The 18,746-nt window shown below is 43.7% G+C and overlaps 1 protein-coding gene across 1 annotated transcript in view; it reads right to left on the minus strand.

Annotated features, from left to right (window-relative positions):
- Window positions 1–2,404: 2,404 nt before the first annotated feature.
- XPO7 (exportin 7) overlaps window positions 2,405–18,746 on the minus strand; it is a 39,343-nt gene continuing 23,001 nt past the window's right edge. The window contains exons 17-28 of the mRNA XM_015557702.1: window positions 18,211–18,274; window positions 17,765–17,873; window positions 16,719–16,825; window positions 12,758–12,846; window positions 11,923–12,030; window positions 9,151–9,233; window positions 8,699–8,913; window positions 8,349–8,487; window positions 6,773–6,933; window positions 5,713–5,811; window positions 5,146–5,273; window positions 2,405–3,976 (exon numbers count right to left, since the gene is read on the minus strand). Of these exons, the coding sequence (XP_015413188.1) occupies window positions 3,883–3,976; window positions 5,146–5,273; window positions 5,713–5,811; window positions 6,773–6,933; window positions 8,349–8,487; window positions 8,699–8,913; window positions 9,151–9,233; window positions 11,923–12,030; window positions 12,758–12,846; window positions 16,719–16,825; window positions 17,765–17,873; window positions 18,211–18,274 (1,396 nt within the window). The 3' untranslated portion in view covers window positions 2,405–3,882. The remainder of the gene's footprint in view (window positions 3,977–5,145; window positions 5,274–5,712; window positions 5,812–6,772; window positions 6,934–8,348; window positions 8,488–8,698; window positions 8,914–9,150; window positions 9,234–11,922; window positions 12,031–12,757; window positions 12,847–16,718; window positions 16,826–17,764; window positions 17,874–18,210; window positions 18,275–18,746) is intronic.

Here is an 18,746-nt window from a genome sequence, read left to right on the forward strand (position 1 = left end):
ACGCTGCGCGCAACCACTTCCGGGGCGCGGCGGCTAGAAGGGAAGTAGTGCCGGGGCGGGGATGGCCGCCTTCCCTCGGCCCTTCGCAGGGTCGGGGCCCGATGCCAGTGGTTGCTGCTCTTCCCTTTTGGTGGAGAGCTATGGCCACGGCGTGAGTTTAACGCGACCAAGGCTCCCTCCAAATCAGATCCTGCCACTCTACCTTCCAGCTACCATCTGCCGGCCCTGCCACCGTCCCAGACACACTTCCTTTCCATTCATCCTCATCCTTTCCACCCGGCCCAGCTCGTAATGAGCGCGTGTTGGTTGCAGAGACTGGAGAGGGAGTGGGGAAAGGGCTCCCTCAAATAGGCCGGGCGGCGAGGGAGGCTTCAGAGCGGGAGGGGCCTCTGTCTTGAAAAGGGCAGGTGGGCAAAGGGCCTGCAGCTCTAGCCCGAGGAGGGTCTGCAGATGGTGAAGGGCAGGGGCAGGTGTGGAGGCGGAGGCGGCCACGGCAGCAGTGTGGTTGGAGGGGAGAGTTCCACTGCGTACTTGATAGTTTATAACTCGATTTGCTTTGTGATGAGCGCCCCCAGACCGCAAGCTGTTGAAGGTGGGGAATCGGTGTTCTGAGAAATAGAAATGACAATGGCCTGCTGTATTCTTAAGAGAGGATGCTTTACCTCCATTGCACAGTATAATCAGTCCTTTAAGAGCCGAGGGGAGATGGCTTGGGTTTCCTCACTTCCGGACTACTGGGTCAAATCCCTTGTCTGATTTATACTTCAGTGAGAATAGAGAACACTTATTTTGGCAGAGCCAACAAAATACATACATACGTACACATACATGCTACAGTAATCTTCAGTAAAGACTAGCGGTTTTGTCAAAGGTCTAATTTAGTAGGGAACACAGTCCAAAGCACTTGACTTCATGACCATAGAGCCCAGGACAGCTTAGAAATGAACAAAGTAATGTTTAAAAAAATTTTTAGATTAACCATTCTTCTTTTTGTTAATCCTCACATGAGGTATTTTTCCATTGATTTTTTGAGGGTGGGAGAGTCAGAGAGAGAAACATTGATGTGAGACATGATTAGTTGCCTCCCACACAAGCCCTGGCCAGGGCCGGGGATCGAGCCTGCAATCAAGGTATGTGCCCTTGACTGGAATCGAACCCCTGTCCCTTCAGCCTGCAGGCCAACGCTCTATCCACTGAGCCAAACCGGCTGGGGCCTAACTCATGTTTTAACTGAATAAAACCTCCACATGATTTCTTGTGGGAACTAAAGTTTAAAGAGGTTGCTGGTTTGATTCCAAGTCAGGGCACATGTCTGGATTTCAGGCTTGATCCACAGTAAGGAGGCAACTAATCAATATTTCTCTTTCATTGATATTTCTCCCTTTCCCTCTAGAAAAATCAAAACATATTTTAAAAAAGAGAACTGGCTTTCACATTAGGTTGAAAGAGAAAACTGCCGTCAGTCGTACTGGACGTTACAGACCCTGGTTTTATATATTAGGGTTATACCAGGCTTAGGGATAAACTTGACTGATGAATTACTTCAATTTGTCTTCTAGCCATTAGGATACTTTTTTTTTTTTTTGCCTTTGAAATAACTTAGCACCAAGAAGTTACCCAGCAGACAGAGAGCAGACAATGGTACATCTGGATAAGGTGGACAAGAGCAGCACTCTAGAGTCTGTGATTTCTTGGATGTAAATCTGTATCAAGCACAATTCCTATCTGTACTTTAATGCTTTCCAATGTTCCGGCAATTATGTCCCTCAGCCGAGGTACTGCATCGTGTGGGGACGAGAAGCGGTCCGTGTAACTACAGTGGCCTTCATTTGCTAATTCTGGCCCAGGAGGTCTGCCAAGTATTTTAGGAGCTAACACTTTATCCTTGAACTTGTCAAGTCTAATCCACATTAGAGGAGATGTCACAACAGTCACAAACTGGGCTTTCTGAAATCATTTCTCTGCTGGTTGCCATGCTATCACCTGGTGGCTTCACTTTTATAGTTGTGGACAACAGCATGTATGTGTAAATATACACTTTTCCCTCACGCACATATGTAACCTCAGTCGCTACAGCACTGGCACACCAGACTGGAAACATGTTTTAGTCACACTTTTTGTTTTTAACCTTGAGTCAATATAAACTATGTTCAAAAAGTTATGAAAAAAATGTACATTCTTTACTGCAGATTGAATGGTATTATGTGTGTATGTATGTGTATGTGTGTGTATCAACCAAACCAATCATACTCTTAGAAGAAATTGAGTCAGACTTAGTGCAATGAGAAAGTAATTTCACAAAGTTGAGGGGTCCTGGCTTTTAAGAATGCAGGTTTCAAACCTCTTCATGTGTTGAGAGTGAGACGTTCCTGTAGAAACACTAGACTTGATTTCTGAAACCGGGTCAGTAGAAACCATTGAAGTTTATTGGCGGTCACAATGCTTACACTGTATGCAGCAAACACCCTTACAAGTCTATCCGCAACCTGATCACGCAAGAAAGGATTCACCAAACAGTCGCCAGAGAAGGAAGAAAAAATTAATAGGTTTGTTTCTGGGGGTAGAGGAGAGAAATAAAAATAACACCTAATTGATGAGTGTCCCATGGGCAAGAGCTGAACTAGAGATGTGTACAACTAGCAGCAACAATTGTGGAAAAGTACAAGGCAAATAGCTTTCTCCATTCATTTCCCTCTGTAGGTTAAATTTTTTTAAATATTCAAAACATTTATTATGGTTTTCATTTTATAAAAATGTATATTTTTAAGGGGATGGGAGAATGTTAAATACTTCATGCTAGGCAGACCTTGTTATTAAGAACCCCTCCACTTAGTAACTCCCTCCAGTTCATACATTCACGAGTGCAGGGTACACATATAAATATCCACACGCACACACCCACACACACTGCCTCAAGGGCTGGGAAGACCGAAAGTTGTTGGCCACACGCAGTTGGGTCTCTGGTGGACTCATCCAAATCGCGCCATAGGAGAGCAACCGGCTCCATCCCTTTTTCTGGTCTCCGCCTTTACAGAGACCAGGAACCCTAATCATAGACTTATATCTGACTTTTAGAAGCAAGAGGCATCTGTCCGAGGATGAGGGTAAGCAAAGTGGGAAACCGGATGAAGCTCAGAACACCAAACACTTTTAGCTGGAGTGGCAGCACTGCAAGAGGCCGGGGACCTAGGGCAGCATCTGGGGTTGCGGGGGAGGGGTGGTGCTCCGCATGGCTTAGAGTTCCTAATAACAAGGGCGATACAGTAACAGGAAGTGATAATTGGGGGGGCAAGGAAAGGGCAATAAGAAAAAATATACATTTGGAATTTTTACCTTTTTTGCCTCTCTACACTGTGTCACTAAATATATCTCTGCATGTCCACACATCCTCTCAGTAAAGCTCCAGGCCACCAGAATACACATTTCCTCACTCGCATACACAACCCTCACATCAGCATTGGTGCACTAGACTCTGTAAAAATTTTTCAGTCACACTTTTTTTTTAAACTTGAGTCAATATAAACCTTGTTCAAAATGTTATGAAAAAATGTACATGTTTTTACAAGGCAGGTTGTGGCAGGACACTGGGGGTTCTTCGCCTTTGGGTGGCCCCAGGAGGGGGCTGGAGTCTCACATATTTGTGTCTCTATCTCCTCCCACCACCCTTCCCACCCCTTCCCCTAAGAACCAGCAGCGCCCTGCCCCTAGTGAGTGCACGCACACCCCTATTCCCTGGGGAAACAGCGAGTTGACCTTTGCCATTTTTCCCACACCCTTGGAGGAGGGAGCCGGGATCAGCCAGGCCCTCTCCCTTGTAATTGTTTGCCCCTTGGGGCCAGACCAAAAGGACGCTGCTCTGTGTAGGTAGAGTCCAAGGAAGTGTCAGCTCATCATATCATTGCTGTTCACGCCGTAAGTGGAATTCTTCATCGAGTCGTTCACTTCTCGACGGAATGCTGACAGGTTCTGGGTGAACCTAAGAGAGGATGCATGTCGGTGGGGGAGTAAGGTAGAGGGAAAGGGCTTTGCCTAAAGGTTTCTAGCAGACAAGTGGCTACTGAGAGGCAGAGCGATGAACTGATGGGTTGTGTTTCTAAGGTCAGTAAATATCAGACTTAAGACTCAGGGAAAGGTGGGCTAGTTTGTGCCCCTTCTAATTGCAACTTCAGGGCAGGCCTCGAGATCGGCTCATTACATGGGGCTGAGGGCCACCCTGGGTTCACGGCAGCCCAAAGGAACCTCCCTGCCTCATCCTCTGATGAGGATGAGGATGAAGCTATTTCATTTCTTAATGCCTAAGAGACCTATGGCATCGAGCTATGCTGTCCAATATGATAGTCACTAGCCACATGTGCCTGCTCAACACTTGCATTACGCAGAGGGTAACTGAGGACTTGATTCAAATGAAACGAAATGGAAATGCTATATTTTAAGTTAGTTAAAGTAAAATAAACTTTAAAATTTAATTTAGAAAAATCTCCATTCAGGTATTGGGAGAATTTCTACATGCGTTTGGAACAACTTCAATATGGGGAATCTATTTTGTCATCTGTAAATTTTATGAAATCTAAATCTAAACCATATTTCTGATGAAAATTTAGTATCTGAATTGAGATGCCCTGATAAGTATAAAATACACAGGATCTTGAACTTAGTACAATAAAAAGAATGTTAAAATTCTATTTTTAAATACTGATTACACCTTGACAACATTTTTGATACAATGGGTTAACTAAAGTATATTAAAATAAACTTTGTGTTTTTCTTTCTTTTTAATGTGGCTACTAGCAAATTTAAAACTACTTATGTGGGTCCAGCCAGTGTAGCTCAGTTGGTTGAGCGCTGACCCCATGCACTGAGAGGTCACCGGTTCAATTCCCGTTAGGGCACATGCCCTGGTTGTGGGCTCTCTTGTGGGCTCCAACCCAATAGGGGGATTGCAGAAGGCAGCCTATCCATACTTTTTTCTGATTGATGTTACTCTCTCCGTCCCTTCCTCTCTCTCTAAAATCAATACAAAGATAAAAACTACACATGCGCCTTGCTTTCCTATTGGACAGCACTGTTTAAATGGCCTGTAAAGACAAGGGATTTGAAACACAGTTGTCGAGGGTTTCTTGGCAGGGCCCTCCACACTCAACTCACCTGTCTCTGTTTTTCGTTAGGAGGTTTCGCTCTATGCCTTCCATCAGGTTTTCAAAACACAGATGCATAGCCTGCTGCTTCTCTGGGGGCTGGCTGTTCACGATGCTGCTCCTCAGGTCAGAAAAATACTGGGGGCAGGAGTGGGACAGGGCAGGGCGAGGAGAGAAGATGGAAGAGCAGATCAGCCCTCCATCATCTGCAGGGTCGAAGGATGGAATAGCTACTAAAATTGGATACCTTTTTTTTAAATTTCAAGCACGCACTTGGAGGATAATATATCTTTATCTCACTTAATCGCCTGTTCCTTAATGGGACTCTTGACTTATGCTTGTTCATGAAAGAGCTGGGACTCTGATCTCCAAGTATGTTCTCCCCTTGTAACACTTGCTCATCCTTTGCTTTTGTCTGACCTGCCACACGTGCTGACTTCAACCAGGTAGGTGATTATGTGTTGTTCAAAGCACGAGTTTCTCATTGTGGCATGTTTCTGTGCTGCTCACAGTGTCCTGAAAAATGTGCACCTACCCCTGCCCCTGGCGCTGGGCGTCAGGGAGATGGCTCGCTTACCTTTTCATTAAGCAGTATCAAGCCAAGTAGGGGTCGGGACATAGACCACTGGTTCCTACAGTCTTCAAAGATGATGATATTCAGCACCGTCGACAACATCTGGAAATAGAGAATCTGAGGCAGTGACCTAGTGGTTGCTACCCAAACTAACTAGATTCCAGAGGAGTTTATTAAGGTGGAAGCCTTTTTTGTCAAGGGCAGTGATGGCGAACCTTTTGAGCTCGGCCTGTCAGCATTTTGAAAAACCCTAACTTAACTCTGGTGCCGTGTCACATATAGAAATTTTTTGATATTTGCAACCATAGTAAAACAAAGGCTTATATTTTTGATATTTATTTTATACATTTAAATGCCATTTAACAAAGAAAAATCAACCAAAAAAATGAGTTCGCGCGTCACCTCTGACACACGTGTCATAGGTTCGCCATCACTGGTCAAGGGTAAACCAGACAAATATTTTATGTAGCTTCATTTTAATCTTCTATTACAAGGTAAGTTTTTCTTCTAAGACATTTCCTTTCCTTTTCTTTAAAGTGGTTTGCTAATTCATTTTAAAATGAACCTTCCCACGTCACCCCGATTTGTGGAAAATGGGATCAGTCAAGAAAATGATTATGGTGCAAAATCACTTTGCACAATAGCTCCTTGCACTTATCTCAGAGGAGAGAACTTTATAACATTTTTGGAGATGTGATGGAATGTGCATTATTTTACTGCTTCCTTAGAGAATAATGTAGACAGAGACGAGGTATAGGAGAAAAAGGTGTACAGGTGCATACTGCTAACTCATCATGCTCCGTGTACAGTCACGGGTGGGGGGGGGGGGAAGGCACTGTCACGGGACAGGCCCAAAGCACAGGGTTGTTGTGACACTAGAACTTCTATATCCAATGATTACTTTGCACACTCAAAACACATCACAATTCTAAGATATAAACTTCATCGGGCAGCAGTAGTCTGGTGAGCTATCAGACTCATTATCTTGCTTGGCCTCCTGTCTTGAAGAGAGTTCTTCCCCTGTGGGACACCCCGCGCTGCCTGCGAACCCTCACGTCCTTACCTGCTGGATCATCTCTGGATGCTGCTGCATGATGTGCAGAAAGCGGTCACTCTCCTGGTTCAGGGGTGCTGTCCTCTTCTTGGTGCTACGCGACAGCTGCTTGAAGAGGTACGTCACAATGTGGTCCAGGCAGGAGCAGCAGCCTGTGCATACCATGGTGTCTAGAAGGAAGAGGGGCCAGGGTAGAATAGAGCAGGGATACTGAGCTGCTGATGGGACTTGGGCAAGCACAACTGCCCTTAGCTGAGACCCCAGGGGTATCCAGTCAGACCGGGAACTGTGACCAGTTCAGCCATGACCATGGATTGGGATGCTTTTTGTTAACCTCTCACCCTTAACATGGGTCAAATTCTAAGTTTGAAAGTGAGTGTGTGATAATACTATAAATAAATATTATTGAAATTATTGGCTCAATGTAGTACAGATGCATATTTTCTGCTTCATAAAAGATAAATGGTTCACATGTAGAAAGTACTTCTATTGTGCTAAGGACTCTATATAGATAGTCTCTCTAATCTGTTCTCTTGAGAACTCCAGGAGATAGGCATTCTACTTGACAAATGAGTAAACGCAAGTTTGGAGATCACACTGCTAGTGATTAGAAGCCAAGAAGCTGGAGCTGTGAGCCCACACTCGGAGTGCCCTGGGGGATGGCGTTAAGCCCAGCTTAGCGCAGCCTATCAGCATCTGCAGTTTGCCAGTGGGCTGCAGACTCCGCTGTGTGTTTCACAAAGTTGACACTGCAGCAAAGCCTGTGGACCAAGCGCTGGCCTGGCCAGGATGAATCCTTACGAGAGCAAACCATTCTATTTCTGTCTATGCAGAGGCCCCTCCATTTTTAAGACGCGATAAAGCAGCCTTCCAAAGCAGGGTGTGCTACCCTGGCTGGATGGCCCTAACTACGGCTGTGCACCTGGCTGACAACCCAAAAGTCATTTTATGCACTAGTAATGTATCATGATTACTTTGCAGTTGATTTAATCTTTCATTTATTTGTGATTCCCAAGTGTGCCCCCACCTGTCTCTCTGCAGCTTCATTCCTTTTCATTCTCTTCTGCACGGGTGTACAGGCACCTGGACTTCTGGTTCTTTCTTGCCTCTACGTGCCAGTACTTGTGGTCCCTGCTGCTAGGAAGCCTCCCCCACTAACCTGGTAACACCTGCTTAGCTTTGAGGTTTACGCTTTGATACCAGTTCTTTCGTCAGCTTTCCTTGACCCCACTCCTGAACCCAGGAGTTCAGGGGTGCTTCCTGAGAGCTCCCATCGCGCTTCTACTTCCCACTACTGTCCTGGGCAAGGGAATAGGTGGTTGTCTGTTTATGTGTCTGTTTAATCCTCAGATAAACATCCCTAATGGACAGGGACCAAGTGTTATTAATCAATGTATCTGCAGTGCCTAGCAGGTGCCTGGTTCTTAGGAGGGGATCAGTAAGTATTTGCTGGCTGAGAATGTACCCAGGAGTCATGTGCTCTGTTGATGGGCCAACTCCTGAAAGAGTAATCCTTTGGAGACTGGGGCAAGATTCTCTCTTTCTGTTAAGTGGTAAAAACAAGATGACTACTCCAGGTGCTTACCAAGTGCAGTAAGTCCTTCAGATATGGAAGAGAGAATGTACATGATGACGTGAGGTTCCAGGCTTGCAATAAAGTTCATGTGGTCCTGCGTCAGGACTTCCAGTAGTGAGTAGTAAGACTGGCTGAGCTTGGGGTAATCCTGTGGGAGAAGAGGAAAACAAAAATCAGCCTAGGTGCTGTGCACAGCTCACGGGGAGCAAGATCTTAAATAAAAGAGCCCAGTCCCTTCAGATGGGAAAATGAAAGTTAGAGCTGGCTGAGAGTTCTGCAGAGAATGGTTCAATCATAGTCTGAGGCCAAGAGAAGATTGCCATGAGGGACTGGGCCTGCCTAGGGAGCTTAAGGCTTACCAGGAGATCACTGTGGGGAATGGAGAGGAGCAGCTTGATGAAGGTCTGGAGAGCATTGTCCAGAGCATCGTCTCCATAGAGACGAAAGACTCCAAAGTTGACATAACTCCCGCTGAGAGCAGCCTTCAGCATGGAGAAGCAGATGGAGATGCCCTTGAGCTTCAGTGCATAGACCTGGTCCTTTGGGACCTCTCCTAGCGTCAGGATGCGATTGCCTGAGTAGACATGTGATATATACTTATTTAACCACGTTACAACTGTAGTTTATATATCAACTCAATCCTCCTGCTCCAAAGGCCCCAGTGCCAGCTGGCACTGAGATACAAACACCGAACGACACAGCTGCGTGGCAGTGCTGTCCTGGTTATGGCCAGAGCTGGCCCGAGACCCACAGGCAGTAGCCGGGATGGGGCTGGAAGTCATGTCGGGCTGGGCTCCTCTAAAGCACGTACCATACATTGTGATCATCTTGCTAGTTTCTCTGAAGAGTAAGATGCCATTAGGGGACGAGACATCAAACTGGAGCCGCTGGGATCTGGGCAGAGAGCACAGAGGAGAGACAGTCAGAGGTATGCTGCCGAAGGCTGGGTACCCAGGCTCTCACCTGAGGACCTGGGTGATTCTTTCACACTGAGATATGCAGATTCCCTATCCTTATGTGAAGTAACCAAGTTGCTAGTGATACAGCTTTTATCTTGAAGACTAACATGAACATGTTAGATTCAAGTTCTGTTGCTCAAATTGAAAACATTTAAAGGAAACAAAAAACGAGGCAGTAGATAAAATTACTCTTAAAATTGTTTTTTTTTTTTTTTTTTTAAAATATATTTTATTGAGTTTTTACAGAGAGGAAAGGAGAGAGATAGAGAGTTAGAAACATCGATGAGAGAGAACAATCGACCAGCTGCCTCCTGCCCACTCCCCACTGGGGGTGTGCCCGCAACCAAGGTACATGCCCTTGACCGGAATCGAACCTGGGACCTTTCAGTCCGCAAGCCGACGCTCTATCCACTGAACCAAACCGGTTTTGGCGGCAAAATTGTTTTGTTTGATGAAAGCAGAGCTTCTATCACCATCACTTCTTGGTTTTAGTACCTTATTTCTTTCCTAGCATTTCCACGGTCTGCAATGACTGTCCAAGCTTGTTTTATTGTCTGTCTCCCCCCAGAATGTCTACGGCACAGCCTTTAGACATTAACCTGTTTATCTTTACAGCTTTGGAGGAACTAAGGGAGGGCACACGCATCGTTACACTTTTTAAGGAGAGAAATGCAAAGGGACTGGGACCGCTCTTACATAAATCAGGTAGGAAGGCAAACATTTAAAAAAACCCCGGGCTTTGAGTTCCTGACTGTTCCCTAGACCAGAGCAACTCTTCACTGGTTTGCTCTACCTTTAATGAGTTTCACTGACTCTAGTTGTAAGGTCTCACCCCCAAGGAGTCCTTCTTAATCCTGCTTCCCTCCCCTCCCGCACTGATCCCATCAAGATCTCGCTCTACAATATGCCCTGAATCCTTCCACTTCTATGGCCCCCTACTGCCACTCTTGCCCGGACAGTTCATTCTTCATGTGGTAGTGAGAATGGAACCTTTAGGTAATGTAAACGAGATCACTGTAATTCCTTGCTTACAACTTCAGCAGCTTCCCACTGTAATGAGAATACATGCCCACTCTTCACTACTGCGGGACCAGGTCCTGTTAGATCAGCTTCTGCCCCTTGCTTGACTGTCTACCAGGGCTTCCCCATTCACATGCTCGCTCCAGTGGCATTTTTCTGTCCAAGACCCGGCAAGCTTCCCCTTCTCAAGACTACTGCAGTTATTTTCTGTTTAGAATGCTCTTGCCCCTCTCTCTGCAGGGCACCCAGAATTTTTCTTGTCATTTAGAACCCAACTTAAATATCACCTTCTCTGACCCCCTCTCCTTCAATTCCTTTGTTTTAGTACCTTATTTTTTCCCTAGCCCTTTCCACTGTTTGAAATGACTGTCCATGCTTGTTTTACTGTCTCCCCCCAGAATGTAACACCTAAGGTTTGGCTGGCACAATAGCTTAGGAAATTGCCTGGCAAAGAGTAGATGCTCTCAAATATATAGTTTATAAGTGAATAACTCTTAACTATAAGCCCCATGGGAGGCAACATCCTCTTTGAATATTACAGGCTCCCTCACGAAGGAAGTTTTAAAAATTATTCTCTCAGAAGTGCTGCGAGAGGCAGATACACAGATCTGAAATTCTAGTTGAGTCAAAGTGCTGGATTTTTCTTTGTCTCCATCCCTAAATCATTGGGAAAATCTAACAATCTTGTATTTGGGAATTTGTTCTCACTTTCTTTTAAAGTAAGTCTTTACTGATCCAGCTCTAATCTCCCTAACAAATACCATTCGTAAGAAAGTGTGTTCTGCACGGCTCAGCAGCTGAGTGCCGACCTATGAACCAGGAAGTAAGGATTTGATTCCTGGTCAGGGTACATGCCAGGGTTTCGGGCTCAATTCCCAGTAGGGGGCCTGTAGGAGGTAGCTGATCAATGATTCTCTCTCATCATTGATATTTCTATCTCTCTCTCTCCCTCTCTGAAATCAATAAAAATATATACATTTTTTTTTAAAAGAAAGGATGTTCTAATGTGCACTGTATCATTCTTAACCGTCTCCATGAAACTTGATGGGCACGGCATCATTTCTAAATGTTAACTTGTATGTGTGGGCAGGGAAATGAGAATCCTGGTTGCCAAATTCACTTCTCATAAGAATGTGTACAGTGCCCTAACCTGTTTGGCTCAGTGGATAGAGCGTCGGCCTGCAGACTCAAGGGTCCCAGGTTCGATTCTGGTCAAGGGCATGTACCTTGGTTGTGGGCACATGCCCAGCGGGGAGTGTGCAGGAGGCAGCTGATTGGTGTTTCTCTCTCATCGATGTTTCTAACTCTCTATCCCTCTCCCTTCCTCTCTGTAAAAAATCAATAAAATATATTTAAAAAAAAGAAAAAAAGAGAGAGAGAGAAAAAAATGTGTACAGTGAGACTCTTTAAAGTGACTTATTTCCTGCAAGCAGCCGTGGCTTTGTGTGGTTGGGACCTTTCTTCTAAACAAACAAAAACATACCCGTAACTTTTAGAAGTTTTCAAATCCTAATAGCAGTGAACCACATCATCTTCCACAATCTGCCAAAAACACTCCCAGATAAAAGGCAGTTGTGCCCTTTAAAAATCTTCCTCCTCCTTACCTGTTATGAACTAATTCAGCCATCAGCTTCAGCACAGGTGTGGTGCAGGCTGGATCATGGTACCATAGCTCAATTGCCCGCTGAAGGATTGGCATGTAGGATGGGTATCTGTAAGTGAAAAGCTAAGGAAGAATTCCGAATTCAGAGAGGTACAGAATTTGAAATGATTTCTCAGCTCTGGCCAAGCATACACTGTCAGATTAAGTTCTCTAACTTCCTGTCTCTTGCTGTGCTAATCTTCGTCTTTCTAAACAGAAGGTGCTAAAGTGATTGTGTGTCCTTTAACTTGTAATAGGCATCTAATAATACATTGAAGTTTACATAATGCCTTTCTTCTGAAGAGCACAATGCATTTCATGTTGTTATTTTTTCTGTTAGCACTTGTGAGATGATAGGGAATCAGCTGTTTGTTACATAACTTTGGAGAAACAGGCACTCAACTAGAAATGATTTGTTCAAATTATCAAGTCAGCAAGATTAGGCTTTGTCATCCCTAGTAAAGTTGTCCTTTTTTAGTAGATTGAAATGTCTCTCATTGCTAAGTGTGGCAAAATTCATGCGCAAAAATTCCCCAGTGGGACAGTTCCACGGCCACTTATATCTGGGGCTCCGAGAAAGGCTGGGGAGCCACCTCATTCATTTCCCGCCCTCAGTGACCAGAGCAGACAGTGTTCTGTCATAAACCACGCTGGGATGGCAGCTTGTAAGACAGCTATGGCAGGTCTGGGCAACTCTTCACCTTCTTCGCCTCCTCACTCCCCCACCCCTCCTTCCCCATAACCCCATCACTCATTCAAACTTCAGTTAAGGCCAGCTGTGACACGAGTTAGGATACATCCATTCAAATAGCATCATGAAACTGGTCTTGGCATTGAAGGCAAAAGCTATCCCTCTCAGGTCTCTTACCAGGCCAACTAGAGTTCGCTGTAGAAGAAGGCAGAAATATGTTAAAAGCGATGAAAAAGCAAACCTATAACCACCTGATGGGGACTTCACGTATCTGTAATCAAATTCTTCCTCCCATTTTTCAAAAATTACTCCTTCCCAGAAATCTTACCTTTTGTGATAGCATGGACGAACCTGGAGATTATGCTAAGTGAAGTAAGCCAGTCAGAGAAAGACATGATTTCACTCATACATGGAATCTAATGAACAAAAATAAACTGACAAACAACACAGAAACAGTGGCATGGATACATGGAACAGAGTGACAGCTGTCAAGAGGGGAGGGGGATGGGGGACTGGATGAAAGAAGGTGAGTGGATTAGCCAAAAGACATATAAACATAAGGAAAGAGAGGTGGAGGCTAGGTGGAGGTCAAAGTGGGGGGAAATGGGGATGGAAAGCGACTTTGCTTGAGGTGGTGGGGGCACGATGTAGTGTGCAGATGATGCTTCACCGAGTTGTACACTTGAGACCTGTATGGTTTTGCGATCCAACATCACCCCAGTAAATTCAAACAAACAAACATACATTTCTTCCCTAATATTTGGAATCAATCTCTTCCATACTAAAATGGCATCCTTTCCCTGGGAAAGTTAGGGTTGGAACCTTGTTATATTATGAAAAAGGGTTGGTCCCAGTCTCATCACAGCAAAATAGAGGCTGATGAAGTTTTAAGATATTAATGTGATCAATCATGTAAACACTGAAAAAGGAAAAACAGGCGGTAGAAGAGTCACATATCCTGAAGGTCTGGTACCACACCTAGTGACACAACAATGCCAGCAGTGCCTCTGCCCCTCAAATGCAGACCCTGCCAGGGGAAGACAAAGGAGGCCACACGGTTCCTGGAAATGAGACTCAGGTGTCAGATCTTGGAGCCAAAAAGCACTACGCTGTGCTTTTTTCAGAAAGAGACCGAGGCCCAGGGTCCAATAACTTGCCTGCAGCCACACTGCCATGTGGCAAGAGGGCCAGGATTAGGACTCATGGCACCAAGACACCAAATCCAATGCTGCCTTTCTCGATGGAGCCTTTACTGAACAGCAGTAAGACTGCTCTTAAAGCTAATCGTCACCAGCAGGCTCAAGGAGGTAGCACATTTGTGTATCCTGTCTCATTTGTTAAAAATGACTGTACTTCTGCTGACAGCCTGCTTTAAGCAAGCAGTTCTATTCCTAAACTGATACTGTGAGCTCAGTGTTCAAGTCTAAGACACGGACAATCTAAAAGACTCGTTACATTAGGTGTAACAACACTTGTAGTTCAAGGCCAGATGGTTCTTTCATGAACTTTATTTGCTTTGTACAGAACTAGTGTGATGGGGAAAGGACTGATGTTCCCTGATATTCCTCAGTTATATTTGGTGCTAGCAGGTTGTCACTGTACATGACTGCTATGTCCAACACTAACATAGCTTTAAAAAAAAATTTTTTTATTGATTTCAGAGAGGAAGGGAGAAGGAGAGAGTCAGAAACATCAATGATGAGAGAGAATCATTGATCAGCAGCCTCCTGCACACCCGCTTCTGGGGACCGAGCCTGCAACCCAGGCATGTGCCCTTGTCCGGAACTGAACCCAGGACCCTTCAGTCTGTAGTTCGACGCTCTAGCCACTGAGTCAAACTGACTAGGCTAACTTAAGCTTTGAATGGTACCCATCTCAGGTCCTAAAACACTGACTTCGAGAGATGGACCAAGTGGTGCTGCTCTCTGACATCCCTGCTGACTTGGAGATAGAAAATAAAGAGGCTTTCTAAAGATAAAAAGGAGAATTTTAGCATGTCAGGTAAAACCTGGCATTTTGGGGGGCAATACCCTGGCCATTTGGTAGCTCTAGAATTCAGCCTCAATGTCATGATGGACACTACAAAACGTCGTACACATATTAATAGCACAGTGTCTTCTGGTTTTGGTACAGAAAGCTGTAAGTAAGGAGAGCTGATGTGCATGAAGTAAAAACACGAGGGAAGCAAAAATCTAAACATGACAATTTTGCCTTGGCTGGTGTGGTTCGGTTGGTTGGAGCATTGTCCCATACATCAAAAGGTTTTGGGTTCAATCCCCGGTTGGGGTGTACTTCTCTCTCACATCAACGTTTCTCTCTCTCTCCCCTCCTTTCCTCTCTCTAAAAGTCAATGAACATATCCTCGGGTGAGGATTAAAAAAGAATACATTACAAATAAATAAAAATGATAATTTTGAGAGCCAGGAATCAATAACTAAGGGTAACTTTAAAATTCCATATATATGGAAATTCATAAACCCTTCTAAATGACTCATGTACCAAAGAAATCTTAATGGAAATTAGAAAATACAAAAAACTTAATGATAATAAAAATGTTACATTTCGAAACTTGTGGATTCTGCAGACCTGTTTCACAATAGTATGAACATACTTAATACCATTGAAATTAATATGGTACACTTAAATATGGTTACACTGTAAATTTCATGTTATTATTATTTTTTTAAACAATTAAACAACTTCTGGCCCAGCTGGCGTGGCTCAGTAGTTGAGCATTGACCTATGAACCAGGAGGCCATGGTTCGATTCCTGGTCCGGCGACATGCCTGGGTTGTGGGCTTGATCCCCAGTGTGAGATGTGCAGGAGGCAGCCAATCAATGATTCTCTTTTATCATTGATATTTCGATCTCTCTCCCTCTCCCTTCCTCTCTGAAATCAATAAAAATATATTAAAAAGCCCCCCCCCCCCCAAAAAAAAAAACTTCTGGAGTAATATACCTAGAGGGGCACTTACAGTCTTAAATGGTTACATTATGAAAGAAGGGCTGAAAAGTTAAGAAGTTAGATTAGCATCACCCCAACAAAAATATACGAAAATAAAGATTACAAGTAGAAATGAATCAAATACAAAACATGGGTAAAATAGAGCTAAAACAAAGTAAAAAAAAAATACAAGGACTAATGAAACTAAGCTCTGGTAGGACTGATAGAAAAAAAGAGTAAGTACTAATTGGTATTAAAAATGAAAAAAGAGACATAAACTAAAGATACAACAAAAATTAACAAGGCAATGCAAAAACAAAGTAACTTCATGCTCATACACTGAAAAATTTAAGATAAAAAAACCCTAATTGCTGCTTAAGAACATGCTGTAATGTAAATATAGAGTTGATAAATCCATACTGGCTCTTCTATTTCAGGACCCCAGGAATTGAGGAAGTTAAATAAAAAGCTAACTCTGTGGAAAATTTATGGGTCAGCACTATTTTTTGTATTGCTAAGCCAGTGGTCGGCAAACTCATTAGTCAACAGAGCCAAATATCCATCAGTACAACGATTGAAATTTCTTTTTAAAAAAAAAAAATATTTTATTGATTTTTTTACAGAGAGGAAGGGAGAGGGATAGAGAGTTAGAAACATCGATGAGAGAGAAACACTGATCAGCTGCTTCCTGTATACCTCCCACTGGGGATGTGCCCACAACCAAGATACATGCCCTTGACCGGAATCGAACCTGGTAGGTACATTGTTATTAATGTAATTAGGGTAGTCCTAAGCTGGCCTTTGCTAAAAACGTCCTCAATCTGATTGAGGTACGTTCGCTGAGGTTGACCCCTTCCAACTCTCCCATCCACACTTGTCTTGTATACTTGTTTCGTCTATCTCCTTTCCAAAAACTGACTTCTGCGCATGGGCCACGAAGTTTCAATCGCACTGTACATGCGCGCCCGCACGTGGTATTTTGTGGAAGAGCCACACTCAAGGGGCTGAAGAGCCGCATGTGGCTTGCGAGCTGCGGTTTGCCAACTACTGTGCTAAGCTAATCGAGTCTCTAACAGGGACTCCCTCAACCAGAAGCTGACCAGTCAGTGGGTGAAGGACTCACCTTTGCCTCTTGCTCATTGAAACTATTGGTGCTGAACATCTGGGCCACCGCCTCAAACGCTGCTGTGAGTGGCAGCATGAATTGCTCATACTGATCCTCATCCTCTCCTGTAAGGGAAACCAGCAGGATGTGACCCCAACATACACAACTCAAAGCTGGGTGTGCACAGAGAATGAAAGACGAGCAGGTCCAAGGGAAATCAAGGGGCTCGTATTACCCTAATTAGTAGTAATTTCAGAATAAAATGTGTGTGTGTGTGTGTATAGATACACACACACAATTTTTAAGCTAGAAAATGGCTGAAATCATCTTGTCCAAATAGGTTCAACTTTTTTCCATACTGAGTTACAATATCAGAGATTCATATGTATATGTATAAGGCACTCTGATATTTATCTGTTTTTCCTTAAGTGAGAACTATAGTCAGCTGAGAGAGAACTGAGTCTGGTGTGTGAGAACTAGATGAGATTCAAGCTTGAAACAGGTGTGTGTAGAGGCTTTATTCAGTTTTCCTTTTTTAGTAACCTGTCACAAACCTAAAAAAAATCTTTAATGTCATTGTAGTAGGATTAAATTTAAAAAGCTCAAAATTATGATGATGCCATTCTGCTTTAGTTATTAGTTAATCCCAAACTGCTAATATCACAGCTAGAGCTAGAAAGATGTGTAAGCCCTCTGGGTTCATATGTACTAATGAACTGAGAAATGAAAGGTTTTGCTGCACCCCTATGTGGGGTAGATGGGCTTATATGACCAACAAGATTATTTAGGAATCTCAATTCCCAATTTCTTATTTTACAGACGAGAAATATGGACAGTACTTTAAAACCACTGCACATCAGCTGAAAATTTCAGACGCATACTGCTATTCTTTCAGGTACAGGGGCCCTGATAGTGTGATGTACTCTCAGACTATTATTTCAGATAGTTTTGTTTCTGTTGAAACAACAGAAAAGACTGCCCCCTCACCTAGTTTTCTATCCTCAAGTAAAAATCTAGAACAATGTCAGATTACTTTCATCAGTGTCTAAGATTTACTGCAGTACCTAAATCCACCATGAGGAGACGCCCAAGTGCTGTGTAGAAGGTAGTCCGACACCGCATGTCTGTCAGGTTGGACTGATTGTTAATGCCCAAAAATGAAAAGTGCTCGCTCTATTGAAAAAGAAAAAACAAGTTAAAATGATAAAAACATGGGTTAGAGGCAGAATGCAAGCCAGTAATTTTAGATCTACTGATCCCTTTCAAGCTAATGGCTACATCATCATTCCTTAAGGATATGACGGGTATTAAGAATTTATTTTTTGATTTGTTATTGTTACCTACAACTAATTTATCTTGGTATGAATAACAGCTGGCGATTTCTCCATAACTCAGACCATCTGGAGCACAAAGAGCAGCTGTGACGACAGTTAAGTGTAAGCTGGCAGTGTGCTGGGGGTCGGAAACAGTCTGGCTGGAGAGGAGCAGGAAAAGAGCTAAGACCACTCACCGTGTGATTGTTCAGCATGAACTGTACCGCACTCAGCTTCACTAGTTTCCTTACACTACTGTATGTGCAGGCAAAAGAAGAAGGTCAAGGAAAGTGTGATGCAAACCAAGAATCTTTAATGCAGAATGAAACTACTTTATCCTAAGAACAGTTCCATATCCAGATATTATTTTTCTTAACCACCTGAGGATAACACTGTCTAAAGGGGAAAAAATATGTACTCTTCTAAGCAGTGTTTAACTGAGCAATGAGAATACCCATACCAAACTCCTAACAGTAAGAAAATAGATAAAACCCAGCAGTTTCCCCCAAGAACCATGAACATCCTAGAGTAGCTTTTCTCCAGGAAGCTTAAGAGATAATTAAGCCCTCAGGCCCTGCCTAAGGGGTCCATTGTGTGTAGTGAATTACCTTTCTCTCCTATGCGTTTAGGAGGGTACTAGCTATATATAATCTTTGGGAGAATTGAGAAAAGTCACTCAATATTTTTAAGGTTTACTTTTCTTGCAGACTCTGGCTTGTGAGAGGTTGTCTTA

Source organism: Myotis davidii, unplaced genomic scaffold (assembly GCF_000327345.1).
Source record: "Myotis davidii unplaced genomic scaffold, ASM32734v1 scaffold448, whole genome shotgun sequence".
NCBI lineage: Eukaryota > Metazoa > Chordata > Mammalia > Chiroptera > Vespertilionidae > Myotis > Myotis davidii.